The 24221-nt window shown below is 27.7% G+C and overlaps 1 protein-coding gene across 2 annotated transcripts in view; it reads right to left on the bottom strand.

The window, feature by feature from the left end:
• LOC135925921 (band 4.1-like protein 5) overlaps positions 1-24221 on the bottom strand; it is a 42441-nt gene that overhangs the window by 3323 nt on the left and 14897 nt on the right. Inside the window, exons 2-13 of one of the 2 annotated variants that reach the window (XM_065461504.1) lie at positions 23163-23267; positions 22137-22179; positions 20729-20807; positions 20242-20339; positions 19384-19504; positions 18505-18592; positions 18045-18133; positions 16298-16407; positions 9540-9765; positions 6170-6363; positions 384-1040; positions 152-332 (exon numbers count right to left, since the gene is read on the bottom strand). In XM_065461504.1, the coding sequence (XP_065317576.1) occupies positions 152-332; positions 384-1040; positions 6170-6363; positions 9540-9765; positions 16298-16407; positions 18045-18133; positions 18505-18592; positions 19384-19504; positions 20242-20339; positions 20729-20807; positions 22137-22179; positions 23163-23267 (1991 nt within the window). Of the gene's footprint in view, positions 1-151; positions 1041-6169; positions 6364-9539; positions 9766-16297; positions 16408-18044; positions 18134-18504; positions 18593-19383; positions 19505-20241; positions 20340-20728; positions 20808-22136; positions 22180-23162; positions 23268-24221 lie in introns of both variants that reach the window. The other variant, XM_065461503.1, reaches the window with a different exon arrangement.

The following is a 24221-nucleotide window of genomic DNA, read 5'->3' as shown; positions in this document are numbered from 1 at the left end:
TCCAGACAGGGATTAATTTTATCTTTTTTGGGTGATGTAGCCTGTTCGTAAACTCGCATAATCTTATAACGGATAGGTTAGGGTTGAGAAAATTATAATTAAAAAATAAATAAATAAAATAATGTTATTTATTTTATTAAATTTTTTTTACCCATTAGATTTGCCCGATAAACAGTCGTAATCGTCTAACAATCTTTTAGTATTTCTGGGTGAACATGTAATCCTAATCAGATCGTGACCTAAACTCGTGTCGGTTTTATCTTCGTTTTCAAGTAAACAATCCCTTTCCCCCGTTTGTGACGATTTTTTTGCATCTAAACGGGTGGTTATCCCTAAAAGGGAATTTTTATTATTATTAGTAATAGTATTGGTTGTTGCAATACCCTTGATCTCGGGTAATGGGGAGTTAATAAGTTTATCCCTCGAGGAAGAACTAAGACTGGCTGGAACCTTATTTTGACTCTCGTCATCTTTGTCACTAGCGAATAAAGGTTTAGTGGTAAGCCGGCTAATCAGGTTACTATCCATGGACGACTGGTTGCTATCTTTCTTTTTGGAAGCAGGAGATGATGGTAGCATGCTTATGTAAATATCTTCCTCCGGCTCGATTTTCGCGTATTTAAGATCCGCAAACATGACCTTTTCTTTCTTATCATCGGTAGTAAGAGTCAGTCTCGGCTTCTCAGTTTTATCGGTTATAATTTCCCTAGCGATCGCGGTACTTTCAAAGAAATTTTCTTTGGGCTGAGAATAATTGATTTTGTTTTTCCTTTCAATTATTTCTATGGTATCGCCGCCGATTCTATCCCCCTTTTTTTCTATTTTAGTGGTAGCCATCTTTTCCCGACTGATTTTGAGCATTGAAACGCTAGTATCTTTATTATCATCATTACTGGTATTAAGGGCAAAATTTTGTTTCGTTTCAATGGGTTTATTAATAAGTAAAGAATTTTCCGTATTTTTAATGGGACTCATCTTGAGTAACTTTGGAGAGGATGAAAGAACGGAAAAACTGCAATCTTCGTTGCTTAATATATTGTCTATTAAAAAATTTTTTTATTATACTTAATTAAATAAAGAAACAATTGAAAACGGAAATTTCTTTTTAAAAAAGCTTAATAACTTGTAAAAAAAAATTCGTATAATTTGTAGGTGTATCCAAGATTTTGCTAACGAGAATGGGGGGGGGGGGGAATGTAAAGCATTATTATGCAGATTTTTTTCGTAATATATCTTATTGGAGAACTTCAGGTCTATTTATTGTAGGTCTTTAGTTACATTTTAAATATATAATTTATTATGTTTATTTAAAAAAAATTTCTAAAAATTTTTAATTTTAAATGTAATTATTAATAAAAAAATATTAACTTCTACTTATTTTTCATTTAAATTATTGTTTAGATATTTTGCATAAAAAATTTTTGGGGACGTGAAGATTTTATTAAAAACTTTGGTAAACGAATTCATGACATCTATCCTCCTTAACTATCAACTTTGAAATTAAAAAAAATAAATAATTTCAAATGTATATGTCGTAATTTTTAAAGGGATCATAACTATCCGGGATCTTCACGGGTTTTAAAGGGATAACTAAAAAATTAGGGTTTTAAGTTAAGGAATGATAATACGGCATTATCACGTTTTAATCGTAATAAAGAGGAATCTTATTTTAAAAAGCGTTTTCCGGGCGTTTCGTTTTTTAATTTTATTGTTATTAATTAATTTTCAATGTTGTTTTTTTTTGGCCTTATGAAATAAGATATGTCTAATATAGGGTATCAATCGATAGCTAATCAAAAGATCTATTCAACTGGAGGTCAATCTCTCCTCCATAGTTAGAGTCTTGATAGGTCAGAAATATTTTTATTAACACAAAATATCGATATGGGTATCAAATAAAAGTTAATTTCAATATGGTTTGACTGAAAGTCTTCATTCTTGGTCTTAATGGGTATGACTTGGTCTGGAAGGTGGGGGGGGGAGGGGGTAAAAAAAAATTTTTTGATATGGGTATTAAATAAAAGCTAATTATCGTTTGACTGAAAGTCTTCATTCTTGGTCTGGGGGTGGGGGGGGGGGTGTATACAAATTTAACTCTTCATTTTTATATATTTTTTATTTTAAACAAGATTTCACCACAGTTTCTAATGAGACTTGCAATACTTTATACCTGCTTTATAACAATAATAGTACTGAAGGGGAGATTCTTATGAATCATTTTACAATATTGAATATATTCTTTTGGAGGGAACAAAATATAAAATTGGCAATATAATATTATGGAAAGATAAGTACACTACAAACTCGATAGGCAACAGCATCGAAAATATTTTAGCCAGATTACCTTCGTTTATTTCATATTTAATAGATAGGAATAAGCAAGAGAATGCTTACAAAAATAAAATTAAAAAGAATCTTTAAGATTATTTTCCCAATGTATTAAAATTATTAATATTAGTAACTTTTCACATTAGTACTGCAACTAATGAGAGAACATTCCCTTCTTTAAGAAGAATAAAAACATACCTAAGGAGTAAAACTTCTGACAATATTTTAGGCATTTGATGCCAAGCACAGATGAGATAATTGAAAAATTAACCCAATCCGAATGAAGATTGGATTTTACATTATAAATTTATAAAATGCTTCTTAATAATATTTTTTGTGCGATATATTTTTTCATGAATACTTTTTAAGTTATTACATACAAAATATAATTATTCCTAAGAAACTTCTGTAATAATTTATATTTCCAACATTTAAATTTTTAAACTTTATATATAAATTTTAAAGGCTCAAAAAATTTAAATTTCTATTTTGGGTCATTTATTTTATAGTGATTTATATGCTGGTTATATCCACTCAGCGTCTACATGACAGGATTTTTACTGGATGCAAACCCCCCCCCCCCCCCCCCAAAAAAAAAAACTTTGCTTACCCCCCCCCCCCCAAGTAGATTTTTACCACCTTCGGTGGCGGTGTATCCTCATTATTATTTTCATCTTATTATACTGATACTCTTTTCAGAGAATTTATAAAGGATAACTTAAATTAATCTATCTCTACTACCAACTATCGATATTTTGTGAATATAAAGAATTAATTTTTTAGATAATAAATTCAATTAAACTTCCATTATTTACAATGAATTAATTATTATGGCATTATGAGCTTGCTGAAATATTTAAACTTCTAAATTATATTTAAAAAGGATAGCAGGAAGTTTTATTTGGAAAACAATGTGTATGATTGTTTGCAATATATAAATTTGGTCTATGAATTGTATTATAATAATTCTATAATAAAAGTATTAAGCAATAAATTTTGTCCTATTTAATCTCAAAATTTAATAGATAACCCCCCAAAAATTTATCCTACCCCATTAAAACAGCCTATCCCCCTCAAAAAATAGGATGCAAACTCTTTCTACCCCTCCCGCAGACGCTTTTAATATTTTATAATTATTTTGTAGTTTTTTATATGCCGCCTGTTATACCCGTTTAATATTTTTTTCACATTATTTTAGTATTCATGCCGGTTTATATATTTATTTTTTAAAATTCACATTAATTGAAAATTCTGTATTAGAAATAGTTACTAGTCTTAAAAAAATTTATGCTTGATATTTTTAAATAACAATATTTATAAATATTTTAATCACCCCCCCCCCCCCCCCCCCATACCAAATTCCTACGTACGCGCCTGAGATCCATCATTTTTATTTATTGGGATCAATACGCGATCCCCAATGCAAAATTTTATCTTTTTAATTTTATTTTTATAAGCATTCTGTTGCTTATTCCTATCTATTAAATATGAAATAAAAGAAGGTAATCTGGCTAAAATATTTTCGATGCTGTTGCCTATCGAGTTTGTAGTATATTTATCTTTCCATAATATTATATTGCCAATTTTATATTTTGTTCCCTCCGAAAGAATATATTCAATATTGTAAAATGATTCATAAGAATTTCCCCTTTTTATTTTGTAACATTACACCCTCAGGTTTATCAGTACTATTATTGTTATAAAGCAGGTATAAAGTATTGCAAGTCTCATTAGAAACTGTGGTGAAATCTTGTTTAAAATAAAAAATATATAACAATGAAGAGTTAAATTTGTATACACCCCCCCCCCCCCACCCCCAGACTAAGAATGAAGACTTTCAGTTAAACGATAATTAGCTTTTATTTGATACCCATATCAAAAAAAATTATTTTTACATTCCTCCCCCCAGACCAAGTCATACCCATCAAGACCAAGAATATAGACTATCAGTCAAACGATATTAAAATTAGTCTTTATTTGATACCCATATCAAAAAAAATTATCTTTACACCCCCCCCCCCCCAGACCAAGAATGAAGACTTTCAGTCAAACGATATTAAAATTAGCTTTTATTTGATACCCATATCGATATTTTGTGTTGATAAAAATATAACTGACCCCCCAAGACCTTGACCTGCTCATTATGGCAGAGATTGACCTCCAGTTGAATAGATCTTTTGATTAGCTATCGATTGCTACCCTATATTAGACATATCTTATTTCATAAGGCCAAAAAAAAAACAACATTGAAAATTAATGAATAACAATAAAATTAAAAAACGTAACGAAACGCGCGGAAAATGCTTTTTAAAATAAGATTCCTCTTTATAACGATTAAAACGTGATAATGCCGTATAATTCTATATCCTTTAAAAAATTGAATCCCGTGAAGATAAGGATAGTTATGATCCTTTTAAAAATTACGACATATTCAATCATTTTTTTTCATTACAAAAATAGATTATTCCTCTTTTTCTTTTTCGGGTTTGAGAGACAAATTTTTTAACGGTTCAGGTAAGAAAAATAACGGGTCGACGGTTCAGTAAATTATATTTTAACGCTTCAGTTCATTTTATGCAGATATCCTTAGTCTTAAATAATTCATTTGATTTTTTTTCTAATAACTGGTTAATAAGTGTCGATCTTTTTTCTTATTAATCTTATTTATAAAAACTTTACATCAGAAATGCAGGCCCGGCAAGAAAAATGTTATAAATTAAATATAAATCCGCAAGGCTTAAAATATAATAATAATATACAATTTATTTCATAAGGCTGTGGTGTCCCTTAATATTTTGAAAAAAAAATACAAAGTTTAATTTTCGCAAATTAATAAAATTATGAAACATGTTCGAAATATTCTATTAATTTTTATTTTAAAATATTGTAAAAATCAAATAAAAAAAAATATAAAAACGAGAATAAAATACGAAAAATAACAATTGCCACCAAATATTTTAATATTATTTACTAGTTTTTTCTTCAAAATTATACAATTAAATAAAGCCGAAATTTAGGACACCATTTTATTTTTACATAAGGTTGTGTCCTAAATGTTTTTTAAAAAAACTTCAAATCTATAAATTTTCGCAATTTAATAAAATTATAAAACATGTCCAAAATCTTCCATTATTTTTTTAAAAAGTTTTATAAAAATTAAGATATAATAAGACGAAAAAAAAACATAACCAAAAAATAAACAAAAATGAAAAAAAAAACACAAATAAACGAGAATAAACTATGAAAAATAACAATGCCAAATATTTAGAGATTTTTCATAAAAATTACGCAAATTAAATAGATTTTGAAAAATATATTATTCAAAATTATTAATTTCTATTATTTTTTTCTTCAAATTTAATAAATTTTTTTATTTATATTTTTTAGATTTAGGACAAAGCATTATTTTCTTCAAAATTAATAAATTTAATATTTTTGATATTTAGGACACAACTTAAAAAAAAGCGGGGATGGGTTGATTTTAAATATTTTTTTTAAAAAAATATTATTTAATATGTTATGGATCGTTTACTGCTACTATAAAATTTTCCTTTCGAAATACTTCGCGAAATACTATTCCGTAATTTTGTTGTTGCAAAATAAAAAAAAAATTTTAAATTCAGGACCGGGCTTTAAAAACCCGGGGCGGGTCGAACTTAAAATTTTTGAGTTCTGCATATTTCTGATATATAAAATTTTATTAAATCAACAGCTGAGTTAGTAATATAGCCTCCTAAAAGACCCAATCTATTCAAACTATAATTATATTTATAAATTAGTAGAGGGAAATTCTTTCAAATAAAAATTTAATTATTAATTTATAACTTGGTGGGTAATAAACCTTTAATAATGGCGGGACTATTATTTGCATTTGAGGTCACGGGAGATAGAACAGTTCGCGCGCCTGGCGTTGAAGAATTCGGGGCGGATGATTTAACGTTTGGTCTCCTTGAGTATCTCTGGCTGGGTTTCCTTTCTATCTGAACCGATCTTCTAGCCTTGTTTTGAAAGGTGGCTTGGAATTCTGTTTTACCGCTGATATTTCATTTTTTTTAAAAAAAAGTTTGAGAAACAAACAAAAAAAACATGACGAATTGAAATATCCGCCCTTGTATATAACTTCGTACCGCACTGGGAACAAATCGCCACTGACCTGATGGTGCAAAAAAATCGATTTTTTAAAAAAAGGAGCATATAGAGAAAGAATGTCCAAAAACTCGAAATATTTATTATCATTTTCTATTTTTAATGTTATGAATTAAATTCAAATATTTGATAATTTAATGAAGGTTTAGCATAATAAAATTAAGAGTAAATATTAAACTTATGATTTTCTTTGAAAATATAACATTCAAATATATCCTAAATTTTATTTTTTGCAGTATTTTATTGCGAACCGTCATATTTGTTTTAAAAAATATATTTATTAATTCAGCAAATGGACTAGTAGTGTTAAAGGATTAATCGAGTGGACAAAATCACAACCGGGTCAAATTGTGGGTACAAAACTCGACTCTGAACCTGAGCGACTAAATAGATCGTCGATTTGTTGACTCATTGATCGACTTCAAGGTAAAAAAAATAACTCCCTATTAATCATTTTTAACCGGATTAAAGATTTCGATATTAGAAAGTTGATCCAAAAATTCTGGTTGTACAAGAGGTTGGTAACAAATTAGTTAAATTTTGTTTAGCCCAAATGAGCCAAAAAGTGTCAAAGGAACAAAAATAATAGTAAATAGTCAAATTTAATAATAAAAAAATGAGCAAATGTAATTAGCAAAATTGATGTCATAGCACGCAAAAAAGTGCCAAATTTAATAATATTGAGCAAATGAAACAATAAATAAGCAAAATGCCGTTTCGCAAAAGCGCCAAAAGGACTTAATAATATATTAGCAAATGTAAAAGTAAATAATCAAAAGTACTAACAAAATGCCGTTTGGTCTAAAAGCTTGAAAAAGTTGTTAAAGATTAATATTAAATTTAATAGTAAATGAGCAAAATATTTTGACACTTTTATTAGGAGAAAGATCTTTCTATAGGCTAAGTGACTCTAGGAAAAGGGGATCCCAATCATATTATTTGTGTAATAAAAATTATTTTAATAAAATAATTTAGGTTAAACATAATCAATTTTTGCTAAACTAAGAGCATAACAGATGGTAAAATGTTTTTTTTTTCAAAAAAATTAAAATGTCATGATAAATCGGGCAAATCTATAAGTTGGACAAAATTCTTGCTTCGCTTGGTGCCGAAATTAGGCAGGTTTTATTATATAAATATATACAATATATAGTATAGCTAATATATATAAATAGATTATGTGTTTAATTACATCGGTGATATATCGTCAATATTGTAATATCCCAAAATTTTATTAACAATTTTAAAATTTAGTAAAGTTTTATCCGTTAGTTGGCGTTAAATGATAAAAAGATTTTTGTAATCAAACGACAGTAAAATATTTTGGTAAAGATTGCAAGAATTAAATTATATAAAATGTGAGTATATTGATACTCCCGTGGTTTAACTAAATCTTCCTTACACTTTTTGGAGATTCTGGGGAGGAGATAAAAATAAATAACTACAAATAGTATGAGTTCTTAGAGCTATCATTGATAACATAAATTTCATTTTGCTGGGTAACAAAATTCGTTGTCAGCCTTGTAAAAAAAACAGGCATAATTATTCGGGAAAAAGGCTCACCATAATTGACGTGAGCTCCCGGTGGAGGGGGTCGTGGAACAAGGTTGAAGTATAGAAACAAAAAAATTCCTTCTTTTTACACGTTTTTTTAAAAATATTTGGGGGTATATTACATGTGGAAAGCTTAAGTATATATTGTAAAAAAAATCATTTTGTTTCTTTAAAATTTTTGGTTAAAACTATAAGGTGTTGAACTTTAAGGCATAACGGTTTTCCGGTTATTTTTAAACAAATTTAATCGGTTTGTTCATGTTTACAAATTCATGTCAGTACATTCCGGTTTTTATGGGTATGGGCCGATATCGTGTTAGTATCGGTATCAGCCAAAATGGCGGTATCGGTGCATCCTTGGTCATAATGTACCCTTTTTTGACCCTTCATTCATGACAGATGAAAAAAAATTGTAAGAAAGATTAGGAGGGGTTCCAGGATTCCAATTAGGATATGCCATATCTTCAAATCAAATCAATTTGTAGCTATTTTTTTAAAAAAACAACTATTTAATAAACTTTAATTTAGTGATAACTTTCAATTTAAGAATTTAAGATTTCATGACAATTGTTTTTGCCAAGAGAATAAAAAAACGGAATATTTTTTTAAAATGCCACAATATTGATATATATATATATTTTAAAAAATATACAAAATTGATGATGAAAAATATTTATCTAAAGTTCAAATATTAATATAATTTTTAATTTATAAAAATGTTGAAACAAGATGAAAAGAGTTGCTAGCATGATTAGGATGGGTCTAAGCGAACCCAAGGTCCAAGAAAACAGTTATAACTCAATAAACTATCAAACAAAAATCAAAATTTTGCGCATATTTACTATACCTAAAAATATAAGCTACCTTAAGGATTCGGACAAAACATAAAAAGAATTTTAAGTAATAACGTTTTTTAATGACAGGGGGTCCGCAGTTTTACTTGTGCTATGAATAAAATTAAATCAATCCAAAACGGTAAGTAAATCAATACCAAACGATAAAATCAATATCAATTATCTATAATGCAGACTGGCTAAAGAGCATCAAAAAAATTCTTCTATTTTTAATACCTAACGTAAAATCGTAGAAGTGGAAAAATATTCATATTTGATTCTTTAAATAAGGACCTCTAATTTCGTAAAAATTATAGAAATATCAATCTTTTTTTAAAGAAAAGATTGATATTATTATATCTCTCTCATCATAATTAGAATTATACATGTAAAAAAAATAATATTATATAAAAATCTTTATTTAAGTGAATTATCATGATATCTACCAAAATATCATCATTTAAAAGAATAACTATAAAAAATCATTCTTCAGCAGTGGTTTGAATAACTACCAAACCTGGCATAGTATTTAATAAAAAACGAATTTGATCAGGCATCGTTCACGATGGGAAAAAAAAATTTAATCCTGTACATCTCCATTAATTTTTAAATTACCCTTAAAAATTTAAAAGATCATAAGGTTGATTATAGTATATATAATAAAATGTGATAGTCTACCTATATCTAAAACGCGACCCCATCCTGAAGAAATTGTTGTCGTTGACTTGAGAAATTTTTTGATAAGTGTGGTGGGACGTTTTTCCTGGTTCGGCATTTTGGGTCGTATGCAAAAGGCGGAAAAAGCAATGATATTGAACGGCGCACTTCCACAGATGTTTAGCGGCTTTGTAGTTATGGGTCCTGAAAACGAATGTGTGCTCCTTCTTGACCATGACCGGTTGGTCTGCGTTATATCGAAATAAAATGTATACATTTTATTTATTTTAATCTCCACAAACCCACACTCCTATAAACGTATTTTTGCTTATTTCCCGGTATTAACATTCTATATTTCCGATTTATTTATTGAAAGTTTATAAATGAATAATGAATATTGAAATGTAACACTGCACCCTTAGCAAATTTGCCCATTTTCGTATTTATCATTTTAAGCTTACCCCCTACCTCCCCCTAATCTTCCCAAAATATAAGTAAAATATTTTGTTTAATAATTTATTAAAATAATGACCATATTGGAATTTATGTAATATAAGTAATGCCTTCAAATAGCGGGCCTATATCTTTCCAATAAAATGTATGGTGAAAAGTCACCCACTCTTATAAATTTTAGACCCACCAAGAAAATGATAATAAAAGTGAACACTATTTTTTTAATTTAAAAATAAATATATACATGTTTTAAAAATAACGTATAAGGCAGGGTTGACAAAGTCTGGTCAAATATTCTAAAAAATCTGAAGAAAAAAATTAAATATGTTTGAAAAACGGGCAATGTTGCTTATTCATTGGGTCCCCTGTATCAAGGGAAGCATCTCGCTAGTAGTGAATTTAATGAAGTATGCGATATGATACAATTAAGCATTTTACAAGGTGGTGATGATCAAAATATTTCAAGTGATATTATAAATTTCAGAATTAAAAGTGACATGTGTAATAGCTATGTGGAAAGCAGTATCTTCTATAAGAAACAATCAGATGTGGGCTCAAGTTAGTGGAATGAGCTCCCACCATGCCCATTAAGTGAAGTGACATTTTATTAATGATTCCTAGTTCTACTTCTTCTTCAAAAAGAAATTGGTCGATTTGGGTCAATTTAAAACCTCAACCTCCTCAGGTGGTAATTAATTTAAGAAGATTGTCCATTTCGTTAAGACGACTAAGTCCCTTTTTCAATTGTATAAAGGTGTTAGACCCATTATGATTAGGGGTGGGACCAATACCAATATAATATTGGTTTACAATACCAATACCAATATAAACCAATATATATTTAAATATTGGTATTGCTTTTACAACCAATACCAATTACCTAAATATATTGGTTTTGATATATTGCTTAAATACAATTTTAACCAATACCAATACCAATATTAAAAATATCATAATTATTTGGGTTTATCGTGTATAATTATATCGTGGTATTTTTTTTACTTTCATTGCAAAAACTGATTACATCTGTTATTTCTTCCAAATACTACTGTGATATCAATATTTCTGTTATTTATAATTATAGTTTATTTTTATTATGGAAGTAAATTTTTTACATGATATCTATAAATTTTATCTATTTATTTAAATAAATGAAGACCAAATAGAGTTAATAAATATAGATGCTGTTGGTACTAATAATAATAGCGATAAGGAACAAGAAGAATTATCAATATCTGATAAAAGACGAAATTCAGCAAAAATTTGGGAATTTTATATTACTTGTGATATTAAAAAAAGGCAATTTGTAATAAATGTAAACTTCCCAATTTTGGAACCTCATAACAATGGACATTTGGTCCTCTCCAAATAAAATACCCTTTATGGGCATAACAATTCATTATATTGATAATGATTTTAAATTAATTAATCATTTATTAGATTTTATTCCTTTTAAATCAGCACATAATTATATTAATATTTTTAATTCTGTATTAAAAGTAAAATTTGAAATTGATTTTTTTTGCATTACATTAGACAATGCAAGTAATAATTTAGCATTTCTAAAAATTTTAAAACAAAAAGATAATTTTGATAATGTGTGCAAATGCTTTTGCCATATTATACATTTGGCTGTCATGGCTGCATTGGAACCCTTAAAAAAAATAAGAAATTTTTTAAAAATTTTTAAACTTTTTATATCTAAATTTGATAAACTCGAAAAAATATATCTTGAAAAAAATCCACACTTAAAATTTCCTCACCCAATTTTGGATATACCAACACGTTGGAATTCAACATACCAAATGCTTGAAAGAGCAATATTGCTCAAACCCTATTTGACAACATATACCAATCATTTACAAAATACCAATCAAGAAAATTTTATTAGTGCCTTAGCCTGGAATAATATAGAAATATACCGAGAATTTCTGGAACCATTTAATTTTGCTACAGAGATGGCCTCATGTGCTAATACTCCAACAATTATTCCTTTATATTACAGTATTTTTGAGCATGTGGAGAGTTATAATAATAATCCTAATGCTATTTTAAAGACAGCTTCTTTAGCTGCCTTAACAAAACTTAATAAATACTATAATTATAATACACACCTCTTTATTATTTCAACAATGATTGACCCAAGATTTAAACTATCAAGTCATTTATTAAAGCAAAATAATATGGAAACTCTTATTGGATATCTTACTAATGAATACAATATTTTTAAATAAATAATAACAATTCAGCGGAACTTACAAATGAAGCACAAAATAACAAAAAATTATCCTTTTATGACAAAATTTATCAGGTGAAACCTCATAATAATAACAACTTAGAAATAAGTAAATACGTAGATGAAGCAACAATTTCCAATGATACAAATCCATTTAGATTGGTGGAAATTAAATTAAAATAGATATCCAGTATTATCAAAAATTGCCAGAGATTATCTAGCAATTCCGGCCACCTCATCTAGCTCTGAAAGGGCTTTTTCAGAAGATCGGTATGTTATAACAGACCAACGTTGTTCACTAGATGAGCATACTATACAAGCTTGCCTGTGCCTAAAAAGTTGGATGCGCATGCAAGATTCTTCTTAAATACAAAATTATTTCCTCTTCTTATATTAAAATTATATCATTCTTTTGCATTATATTTTGTATAAATAGACAGTTATGTTACATTTTTAGTTTACTTATTTTGCTATGTTCTTTGTGATAAATAAAATGGTTCAAAATCAATACGTTTATTATTGTTGATACAAAAAATGCATGATTAAATCAAAATTTTTTATATTCAGATTCACATCACCTAATAAATTCCTAGTTTAAAAAAAGAATTTGAATTCAATAAAATTTTGAGATTTGGTTCTTAGCCCTGATTTTATGGTATCATGATTTTTTTTCCCATGTTTATTTAAAATTAGAAATTAAGGGTTTTATAATCACTATTTCTATTCTTTTAATTAGTAATTTGAATTTAAACCAATACCAATATAAACCAATATAAACCAATACCAATAGCAATACCAATACAAGAAATAGAAAATATTGTTTAAACCAATACCAATATTTTAGACCCAATACCAATACAATATTTTGTTAATATTGGGTTTTTACTATTGGTTCCCAGCCTTAATGAGTATATACAAATTTATTATTGCCGAATCTCGACTGTGGCGTCGTCCCAGATTTTTTTTTCCTGAAGTTAAATAGGCGATTCCGTGCTACAGGGGATGTTGTATTATCGGAGGCGACTGCGGGATTCCGTCGATATATATTATTAAAAAATTAGTGTGCATATTGCATTTTAGTAAAAATTTGGTCGTTAATTAACAGATTGCTATTTGACAACCACGATAACAAATTTAATTATAAAACATTGTTATAAAAGATGATCACTGTGAATGGGTGATTTCACGGGCCCGAACAAAACGTTATTTTCAGTTGGTTTTATGATTTCTTTAGAGAGTATTTTCACTTCACTTTAACCTGTTCCCTATGGATATTTAATAGAATTTAATTAAATTTAGGATTTCTCACATTTTCTTCAGAGAATCCGAAATTTATTTTAAAAAATTTCTTTCCTTTTAAAGTTTGCTTGCACCATGAGAACATCAATTATCTATTATCAAAATATCTTAACGATTTCCATGCTTACTAGAACCTCCTAATCTTTCGACCGTAAAAGCCAGCCAGTGCTACACTTACCAATTGGGAGAACGAAAAATTCTTAATTTAGCCTGCATTAGAATTTCCCTCCTCCAGTCTGTTTTACAGGAAGATGTCATTAAAACAAATACTCCGAGCAGTTTCACTGTCTTTTCACTCTAGTTATAGCTCCCTAGGCTACATGATCATAATTAGGGCTGGGAACCAATAGTAAAAACCCAATATTAACAAAATATTGTATTGGTATTGGGTCTAAAATATTGGTATTGGTTTAAACAATATTTTCTATTTCTTGTATTGGTATTGCTATTGGTATTGGTTTATATTGGTAACTATTGGTTTATATTGGTATTGGTTTAAATTCAAATTACTAATTAAAAGAATAGAAATAGTGATTATAAAACCCTTAATTTCTAATTTTAAATAAACATGGGAAAAAAAATCATGATACCATAAAATCAGGGCTAAGAACCAAATCTCAAAATTTTATTGAATTCAAATTCTTTTTTTAAACTAGGAATTTATTAGGTGATGTGAATCTGAATATAAAAAATTTTGATTTAATCATGCATTTTTTGTATCAACAATAATAAACGTATTGATTTTGAACCATTTTATTTATCACAAAGAACATAGCAAAATAAGTAAACTAAAAATGTAACATAACTGTCTATTTATACAAAATATAATGCAAAAGAATGATATAATTTTAATATAAGAAGAGGAAATAATTTTGTATTTAAGAAGAATCTTGCATGCGCATCCAACTTTTTAGGCACAGGCAAGCTTGTATAGTATGCTCATCTAGTGAACAACGTTGGTCTGTTATAACATACCGATCTTCTGAAAAAGCCCTTTCAGAGCTAGATGAGGTGGCCGGAATTGCTAGATAATCTCTGGCAATTTTTGATAATACTGGATATCTATTTTAATTTAATTTCCACCAATCTAAATGGATTTGTATCATTGGAAATTGTTGCTTCATCTACGTATTTACTTATTTCTAAGTTGTTATTATTATGAGGTTTCACCTGATAAATTTTGTCATAAAAGGATAATTTTTTGTTATTTTGTGCTTCATTTGTAAGTTCCGCTGAATTGTTATTATTTATTTAAAAATATTGTATTCATTAGTAAGATATCCAATAAGAGTTTCCATATTATTTTGCTTTAATAAATGACTTGATAGTTTAAATCTTGGGTCAATCATTGTTGAAATAATAAAGAGGTGTGTATTATAATTATAGTATTTATTAAGTTTTGTTAAGGCAGCTAAAGAAGCTGTCTTTAAAATAGCATTAGGATTATTATTATAACTCTCCACATGCTCAAAAATACTGTAATATAAAGGAATAATTGTTGGAGTATTAGCACATGAGGCCATCTCTGTAGCAAAATTAAATGGTTCCAGAAATTCTCGGTATATTTCTATATTATTCCAGGCTAAGGCACTAATAAAATTTTCTTGATTGGTATTTTGTAAATGATTGGTATATGTTGTCAAATAGGGTTTGAGCAATATTGCTCTTTCAAGCATTTGGTATGTTGAATTCCAACGTGTTGGTATATCCAAAATTGGGTGAGGAAATTTTAAGTGTGGATTTTTTTCAAGATATATTTTTTCGAGTTTATCAAATTTAGATATAAAAAGTTTAAAAATTTTTTAAAAATTTCTTATTTTTTTTAAAGTTGTATTTAAGGGTTCCAATGCAGCCATGACAGCCAAATGTATAATATGGCAAAAGCATTTGCACACATTATCAAAATTATCTTTTTGTTTTAAAATTTTTAGAAATGCTAAATTATTACTTGCATTGTCTAATGTAATGCAAAAAAAATCAATTTCAAATTTTACTTTTAATACAGAATTAAAAATATTAATATAATTATGTGCTGATTTAAAAGGAATAAAATCTAATAAATGATTAATTAATTTAAAATCATTATGAATATAATGAATTGTTATGCCCATAAAGGGTATTTTATTTGGAGAGGACCAAGTCCATTGTTATGAGGTTCCAAAATTGGGAAGTTTACATTTATTACAAATTGCCTTTTTTTAATATCACAAGTAATATAAAATTCCCAAATTTTTGCTGAATTTCGTCTTTTATCAGATATTGATAATTCTTCTTGTTCCTTATCGCTATTATTATTAGTACCAACAGCATCTATATTTATTAACTCTATTTGGTCTTCATTTATTTAAATAAATAGATAAAATTTATAGATATCATGTAAAAAATTTACTTCCATAATAAAAATAAACTATAATTATAAATAACAGAAATATTGATATCACAGTAGTATTTGGAAGAAATAACAGATGTAATCAGTTTTTGCAATGAAAGTAAAAAAAATACCACGATATAATTATACACGATAAACCCAAATAATTATGATATTTTTAATATTGGTATTGGTATTGGTTAAAATTGTATTTAAACAATATATCAAAACCAATATATTTAGGTAATTGGTATTGGTTGTAAAAGCAATACCAATATTTAAATATATATTGGTTTATATTGGTATTGGTATTGTAAACCAATATTATATTGGTATTGGTCCCACCCCTAATACTCATAATATATTTTAGCTTTAATAATCAATAAGAAATTGAAATATAAATAATGTATTTCTTTTAAAAACCATTTTCGTAATTTTGATTGTCATTGTTTTCGTCTTCTGACATGTACTCGTCCTCTTCGACAACCAATATCAATTTCTTGTTCCGGAAGTCAAATCGATTGATTTTTGGCCTGCGATATATTAATAAATGTATACTACCTGTGTTAACTTATTTTTAAATTATTAAAAAAATTTATTATTCTCTCTATGATTTAATTCATATTTATAGACCCCAGTATCAGGAGGAAATAAGGGAAGAATGGGACTTTACCCATAATGAAATGAGGAAAACAAATATCCCAAGTGTGGTTTGCGTGAGAAAATTGAGTTTAATAAAATGATTTGACTCACCCCAAAATATTAGTGAAATAAAGAGTTATACATGCAATTGTATCAAGTTTGCAAAACACTTCTACCCTAAATACTTTGAATTTTATAAATAAATTTTTAAAATCATTTTAGAATATATATATTAAAAAAAATTTAAACTTGTATCTGTTTATTGTTGTTTTCGGAGCATTTTTAACCACAATTTAAAATTATTTTAATAAAATGTCTTAGTCAGAAGTATTAAACGAATGTATTTTCCTATAAACTAATTCTATCCATAATTTAACTTCATTAAACTTAATATATCTAAGTACAAATTCTTATATCAACTTAAAAGCTAAAGTTAATTAATTTCGTCTAAGAAAAACATAAAAATTAATTTTGCCAAACCACTTCCCAATTAAAAATCTTATTTAAATCGGGTACGAGTATTTTCACTATCCTCATTGCCCTTAAACGTTTAAGCATGGAGCTAGTCCTTATGTGAGCATAGATAACTACAGTCTGTCCAAAAAATGGTGAATGGTTCTTCTAATTTTAAATTTACCGGTGATGGGAATGTGAAGAATAGGTGTAGCTCAGTTGTTTTGACAACACAAACTTAAAGAATGACGAACGACGATAATAAAAATTGATAAACTTGCATTTAATTTTCTTAATATCATAATTTTATATAAAGGACAAAGTATAAATCTTCCATAGATTTTAAGCAATAATTATTTTTAAATATTTTCTTTTATGTGAGTTTATTATTAGTGTTGTTGAACGGCTTGATTTAACCAATTTCAAATTAAAATTTGAGCCAAACTAATATTACGCAAGATTAAAGATTTCGTTAATAGATGTCCAAACCTTTATCCCATCTGTGAGTAAAAATCTACAGGTTTCGTAATATTTTTCGATTATTGGTTATTCGTTTTTAAACAACTCTATTGTTTTAAAAAATAAATTTTACGATTAACACAATTATTATAAAAATAATTTTTATTAATTAATTTTAGCAATTAATTACAATTTAAGATGTTTTTTAATTAAAAAATTAGAACTAATAATTTAAATTACAAGCAAAAAGAATAATTTCTAATCAAATTAATAATTGATTTTAATCGATTTGATTAAATCATGGAACGGGCCAAAAATGGTATGATTTTAAAAATTCAGCCCGAGCTTAAATTTATTTTTTTAAAAAAAATAAAAAATCTGGGTAGTAAAGAAATTTGTTTTGAGAATCATATTAAACCGTTTAAATATTCCTTTATTGCTCATATTTTACCATTTACCTTTTAAAACAATTATAAAAAATTATCGGGTCAATAAAGTAGCAAATATATTCCGAATCGAGTTTGAATATTTGTTAAAATTCTTGGCTGAGCACAAATTTTCTATCTCTCTAAGTCTCGGATTCAAGGTTTAAATTAAATAAGAAATAAATAATTACCAAAAAAATAATCCGATCTTTTGCTTCCTCTCGAAAACTAGAACACCGCTAGGCGTAAGTCCAAGACTGTATTCAAATCCATCTTTACCCTAAAGATTATTAATCATGAAATAATGATTTTTAGGGAAATCGAATCATTTCCCCAAAACAATCCTCCTTTATAAAAAAATTTAATAATTTTAAATCAAATTCTTCCTCATTTTTCTTCTATATATCTTTAAACTTTTTTGATTCTATTTCAGTGACGGTCTACGGTTCTATGGGTCTAAGACCAGGGCCGATTGACATATCAAACTTTTTCTATTAGGACTACGTTGATCAGTCTTTTATTTGAGGACCGTTTTCCGGTTCGGTCGGCCTGAACCAAAGACTGAACTGTGAACTTCACTATTCTATTCAAATGACTTTAAAAATAAGGTATAATACACAGAACAAAAAATAAAAGAATTGATGGCTTTACCAAAACAGTGTGAAAATCGACTCCGTATAAATCCAGCCATTTGACTTTATTTAGGTAATTCGTTTCGGATTGGGCGGGTGTTTGATTCCTAAATTTATTTTTTAAAAATAAGTATATTAGTAAATAAAGGTATCATTTTTAAAATTTATTTTTGTTTCCCCAGGTTGAATAGATTTTGAATTAAGACACCCTATTTTTGGTTTGTTTTAAGTGTGTACATTAAATAAATGTCTTGGTTTGGAAAGAGTGACAAAGACATTTTACCAACGTTAACCGAAATAACTTCTATCTTTTTAAGCCGATTAGAGGAAGTAATATGTACGGGTATACAGATTATTGTTTAGAAATAAGGCAAACCAGGACAAAAAAATATAATCTAATGTGTTGCTTATTAAAATTAAATTTGATCCATTTTTTTGAAATAACCTTGGTTATTATATTTTACAGGGTTAAAAAAATTATCATTTTATTTTCTTTCTTTCTTTCTTTCCTTCTTTTTTCAAGTTAAGTAAAGAGATTAACTAACGGAATATTTAGAATGTTGACTTTTCATTTATTTTTTATTTATGCAAATAAATTTTATATTCACTCTGCGTAAAAAAGCAAAAATAATTCGAAATTTAAATTTTAGTAAATATTGTATTTATCGTTTTAACGCTTTCCGCTTTTAACGTTTTAAATGTACGGTTCCACTGCAAAACTTTATAAATAAGCGGATTAAATATAGTAAATTTGCTTCAAAATTATAGATATAAAAATATTTTAGTTATCAAATCCCTAGAACATGGCGATATATAGAACACTACAATACACAGCCGATGGCTTCTCGTGCATAACAAATTTACAAAACTAAATAAATAAACAAAAATTTCCATATACTTTTTCTGTTTGTACGCCTCTATGATGTCCAATTCCATGTGTTCCGTTTGATCGGGAACGAATCTGAATTCCGAGATAAAGGAGGGAGTGTGGATGTCTTCACTGTAATCACCAAGTTCGGCTTAAAATAAAATAGGAAAATCGAATACTACAATTAAATGCTACGATATTATATTACCATTATTTACATTTATGTTATAAATCTTTAAAATAATATGTTGTTCTTTATTTAAAGAGAATCCCCCCCTCCACCACTAGGGGGAGGCGTGACCCGGACGAAAGGACCGACAGTAAAAATTCTTTATCGGGTTTTTCAGGCCGGCAGGTAATAATTTTTATCTTCGGTTTCGGGCTTCGGAGCGGCCTCTAGAACCAACACTAAGGTTAGTATTTCTTTAACAAAAAAACTGCTGCAAACATTTAATGCACGATCCTGACTTTTGAGAAGCATTACTCAACATAACTTATAGGCTGGAAAGTAGGGTTGAAATCGGCAATTTTTGTTTGTTTGTATTTAAATTATTAGTTTTTTAGTTTTATTAATATTTTGCAATAAGTTTTAATTCATTGCTAAAATTTTGTTGTGATAGATAAATGAATTTTTGTACGTTCGTTAATCCTGAAATATATAATTTTTCGGTATATTACAAAAAAATTTATTAGAATATTATATCAAAGATCTTTATAATCATTTCTGCACTTATTAAAATACTTATTTCTATATTTAGTTGATATTAAGATTCAGATGCGGTTTATAATTCATTCAGATGCAAACCGGTTCCGGAAGCCTGGAAATTTTAAAATTAATTTTCGGTTTCCAAACTCCGAAAAGGGAGGAAAAAAATTTAAAATAAATACATTGTAAGGCGTAAGCAGATAATTCGACGGAGGTTTCATAAGGACATGGTAATTTGCCAGTTAATATTTCCCTCTTGAGCTGGAGGAAGAATTGATATCTATTTTAAAAAAAAATTTTTTTTTAACATGGTTAGATCAATCTTACGTCCCGAGCGTATTTTATATTGTTGACCACTCTACCCGGGAATTCATAAAAAATTCTTTATTTGAATAAACTTTAACCATGTTTAGTAAATTGTTCGAAAAGGGAATTTAGAAATATGCGTGGTAAAAGGACTTTTAAACTGGTCATATGATTATTTCAACTGATTAATTTTAATTAATTAAAAAAAATTAATTTTATAAATATGCAGGGCCCGAATTTTGTAGTATAAAAAAAAATTTCTTAGACCAGAACCAACCCCGGTTTTATGTTTTTTTTACGATAAAACTTTTCTAAGATCTCTGATGAATATAATATGTATATTTTCAAAAAATGGTTTAAAACCTCGTTAATTCTTCCCTTAAATTGTTCGGTTCTGAGGAATAAAATTTGACGCGAAAACTAAGAGTGTAAGGAGGACCAACTTGTATCATTCAATCCAGCATTCATTTTAAAAAAAAAAAATATAACGATAAAATATACAATTACGACAAATGATGGCGGTCAATAGTATATAGCTGAATGATCATGACCGTCGGCTTTTTTAAAACCTTGAATAATGCAAATTTAAGACTTTTCCTTTCAAAAAAAAATCAAGAGCTTTTTAGAAGCTAGGCCGTGATGGATAGAAACACCCTTTTAATATCCTTGGCAGGCAGGTTCGGATCGGCCGCTCTGACATTAACTTCGTTTATATAAATTAGGCGCGAAAATTTATGTAAGTCTGGATATTTTGCTCATCTCTTTTCTTTAAATGGAAAGACGTATAGCAAGTACGTCACTATGGTTTCACCGAGTATTGAAGGACTTGTTACAGATTTGAATATGAATTGAAGACAATTTATAAAATTAAACAATAACAAAAAATGAATTAAGAAGCTTTTTAAGATTAAATATGAGTTATATTTAATATAAAACCCCATTCTCTCGCCTCATACCTTACCACTTTGTTTATTTAATCTCAACTATCACTACAAATAAGACGATCCTAGAAATGTCTTCAACAAGATAATCATTAATTCATTAAATACAGATATACAATAAATTTAAGTTAGTCGTACCCCGGTCCTTAATGTAATTAAACATAAATATTAGGTTATGGGTGTGAGCTGTTAATCTTGGCACATTCCATTTCAATCAGCCCAAAGACGTTTAAATAATAAGCCCTTGGACCATTATGCGTACGTGCGGCTTACCCTAGTGTAATGGACTTCTCATATTTTTTTGCCAAAAATTCTTTTATTAACATCCAATTAGATGGAAATGAGAAATTCCTAGCGTAGCTCTGTTGTACCTATAATGGCTTTATCGCGTCCCTACCCGCATATTCTAAGCAGAGTTTGGAGCGTGGAGTAAATTAAAAGAGTTTTGGTTGCAGGAAGTGATTTCGATCCATTGGGGGTTTTTAAAAAAAATGGTTTACGGCTTCAAAATCTGTTAATAAGCAATGGAATAAATTTTTGATACCTAATTATGTTAGAGAATCGATTTATGTTTCTAAAATTTTTATAGGGGGAGGGGGTTCTGGGCTCCAAACTTTGATCATAACATTTTCTGCCCTTGGCTTCAAAGGAAGTATTGGCATTATGTCTAGCAAAAGATGCTAGAACACGACGTGGTATGAATCCCATAAAATCTCACAATATTTGTAGATTTATAATAATTATAGTATCAGGCCTTGGTGTTAACCGGATCGATGACATATTTAAATTAGATGTAAAAATTAAAAAGTATAATGAAAATAATTATTTACTTTTAACTTGCTTTTTGACTAATTTTGTAGGGTCGAGCCAATGCTTTTAATAATTATGTTTATTTTTTTATTCAAACATAATTTTTTTTTATAAAAAACAATATAATTAATATATAGGTTGATAACTTGATAGCAAAAGCTATGCCTAATAAATTTTTTCTAAATCTGTTTTTAATTTAATTCACTGCTTTTTCAAAGTTCATAATCGTATACATACTCACATAAATATAATAATTATAAAAAATAATTAATATATTATTGTTTGGAATTTTGTCGATTTGAATCTCCTTTTAGAGTTTGGTCAATTTAAAAACAAAAAATTGGGCTACACAAATAAAGTATTTTTAGTTGATAAGTTTTATTGAATTTGCTTTTTCTTGTCGAATAATAGGAAAGATATTTAACTAATTAATCCTAATCCTAATAGCGAAAAGAAGAAGAAGAAAATAACACGATAAAATTCCTAAATTATTTTATAAAATAGGAATTAACGGTACAAATAAATACCTTTTAAAGAAATTATTGCAAAGCTTATATAAGTTTACGTATTATATAATAATGGAGAAAATTTTTTTTTTCCAAATTCATAGATTTTATATAAGGATTATATATATAAGTTAGGTATCAATATATAATTAATAAATAATTATGATAATTGTAGTATATAATAAGTTTAAAAAATTTATTCAAGATTTCTATATCACGCAAAGTAAGACTTCATAATTTTAAATAATAATTTTTTTTTTAAATTATATAAAAAAATGTTGCGCTAATCCCTTATTCTTTTTATATTAAATTAACTTTTAAAACGTTATAGTTTATATATATTTTCTTTTTAATCTGTTTTAACATTTACTTATTTTATTTTCTAATTTCTTATTCTGTTATTTTTTCTTCCCTTTTCATATTATTCTATTCTATTTGATTTCTTTCTTTTATTTCTTCTATCTTTCTTTTTTTTTAAATCACCCCTTTTCTTTCAATTATTTAATTTGTTCGTAAATAAATAAATATAAAAGGACTCACCGAAACTTGCAAATGGTCCATGAACTGTAGCCCGAAGTAATCCTTTTCGATGAGATCTAAATGTAAAAACACCTTTTCCATCAGGTCTTCCCCGTATGCCCTTTTCTGATAATAAATAAATAAATAGGTGTAACAAAATACCTTAATCTACATGCACATTAAATCAATAGAAATTTAATATTCCATCAAAAATTAAGAACACTTCGGATTTCAACTTGGCCATGCAGACATTCTATTTGGACTCAATCGGGTTTTTATTCGGGTCGGGTCCGACTCTGCTAACGGTTTTCTTTGATCGGGTGAAACTGGGATGTCGGCAAAAATCTCAAATTATTACAAGCCCCGTTTATAGTAAACGCGAGGGCTAAACCAAAGCATAGTTGTATAATTTAAACCAAGTATTAAGCGATATAGCAACGTTTAGCGTTTACTATAAACGAAACATAATGCTTCTCTTTATTTAAGACTGCGTCCTAAACTTTTTTAAAAAAATGAGAATATTAGAAAATTTTGAAATTTTTAAAAATTTCAAAAAAAAATGATAAAAAATTCGGACATGTTTTTAATTTTCGATAGGAAAAAATAAAGGCTTATTTCTATATTTTTGTTACTGTTTACTAATTTTGCAATTTTTTTTTCAAGTTTTGGACACTCCGTATAAAACAAAAAATTCTTTTTATAAAAAAATGTCGAACTGGACGCATGACCGATGTATACGAATATACTTTATTCTTCGCAGCTTGTATTGTATATTCTCGCGAATTCGCGCTAATTGTGAATGCAGGGTTGGCAAGGATTCAAACCGAATAACCGTTATTAACGGATCCGGAAGTGTTAAAAAATCATTTTGTTACCCGAACCTCTAAAAATGTATGTGAACCAGTTTGAACTTTTTGACACGCTAACCGCGCCGTTTCTAATTTTTATCTGACGGTGCCAAGTGTCCATAAGCATGGAGAAGTATTCCTAACTATAAAATTTATACTTATTGGCCACCCTTTTTCAAAATTGAACAAAATTGTCAATATTTTTGTCACATATTTAGCCATATTTAAGTAT

This window comes from Gordionus sp. m RMFG-2023, chromosome 3 (assembly GCF_954871325.1).
Source record: "Gordionus sp. m RMFG-2023 chromosome 3, tfGorSpeb1-WG-v2, whole genome shotgun sequence".
Taxonomy (NCBI): Eukaryota; Metazoa; Nematomorpha; class Gordioida; order Chordodea; family Parachordodidae; genus Gordionus; species Gordionus sp. m RMFG-2023.
Note: the sequence above shows the minus strand (reverse complement) of the source record. Positions and strands in the feature narration are given on the sequence as shown.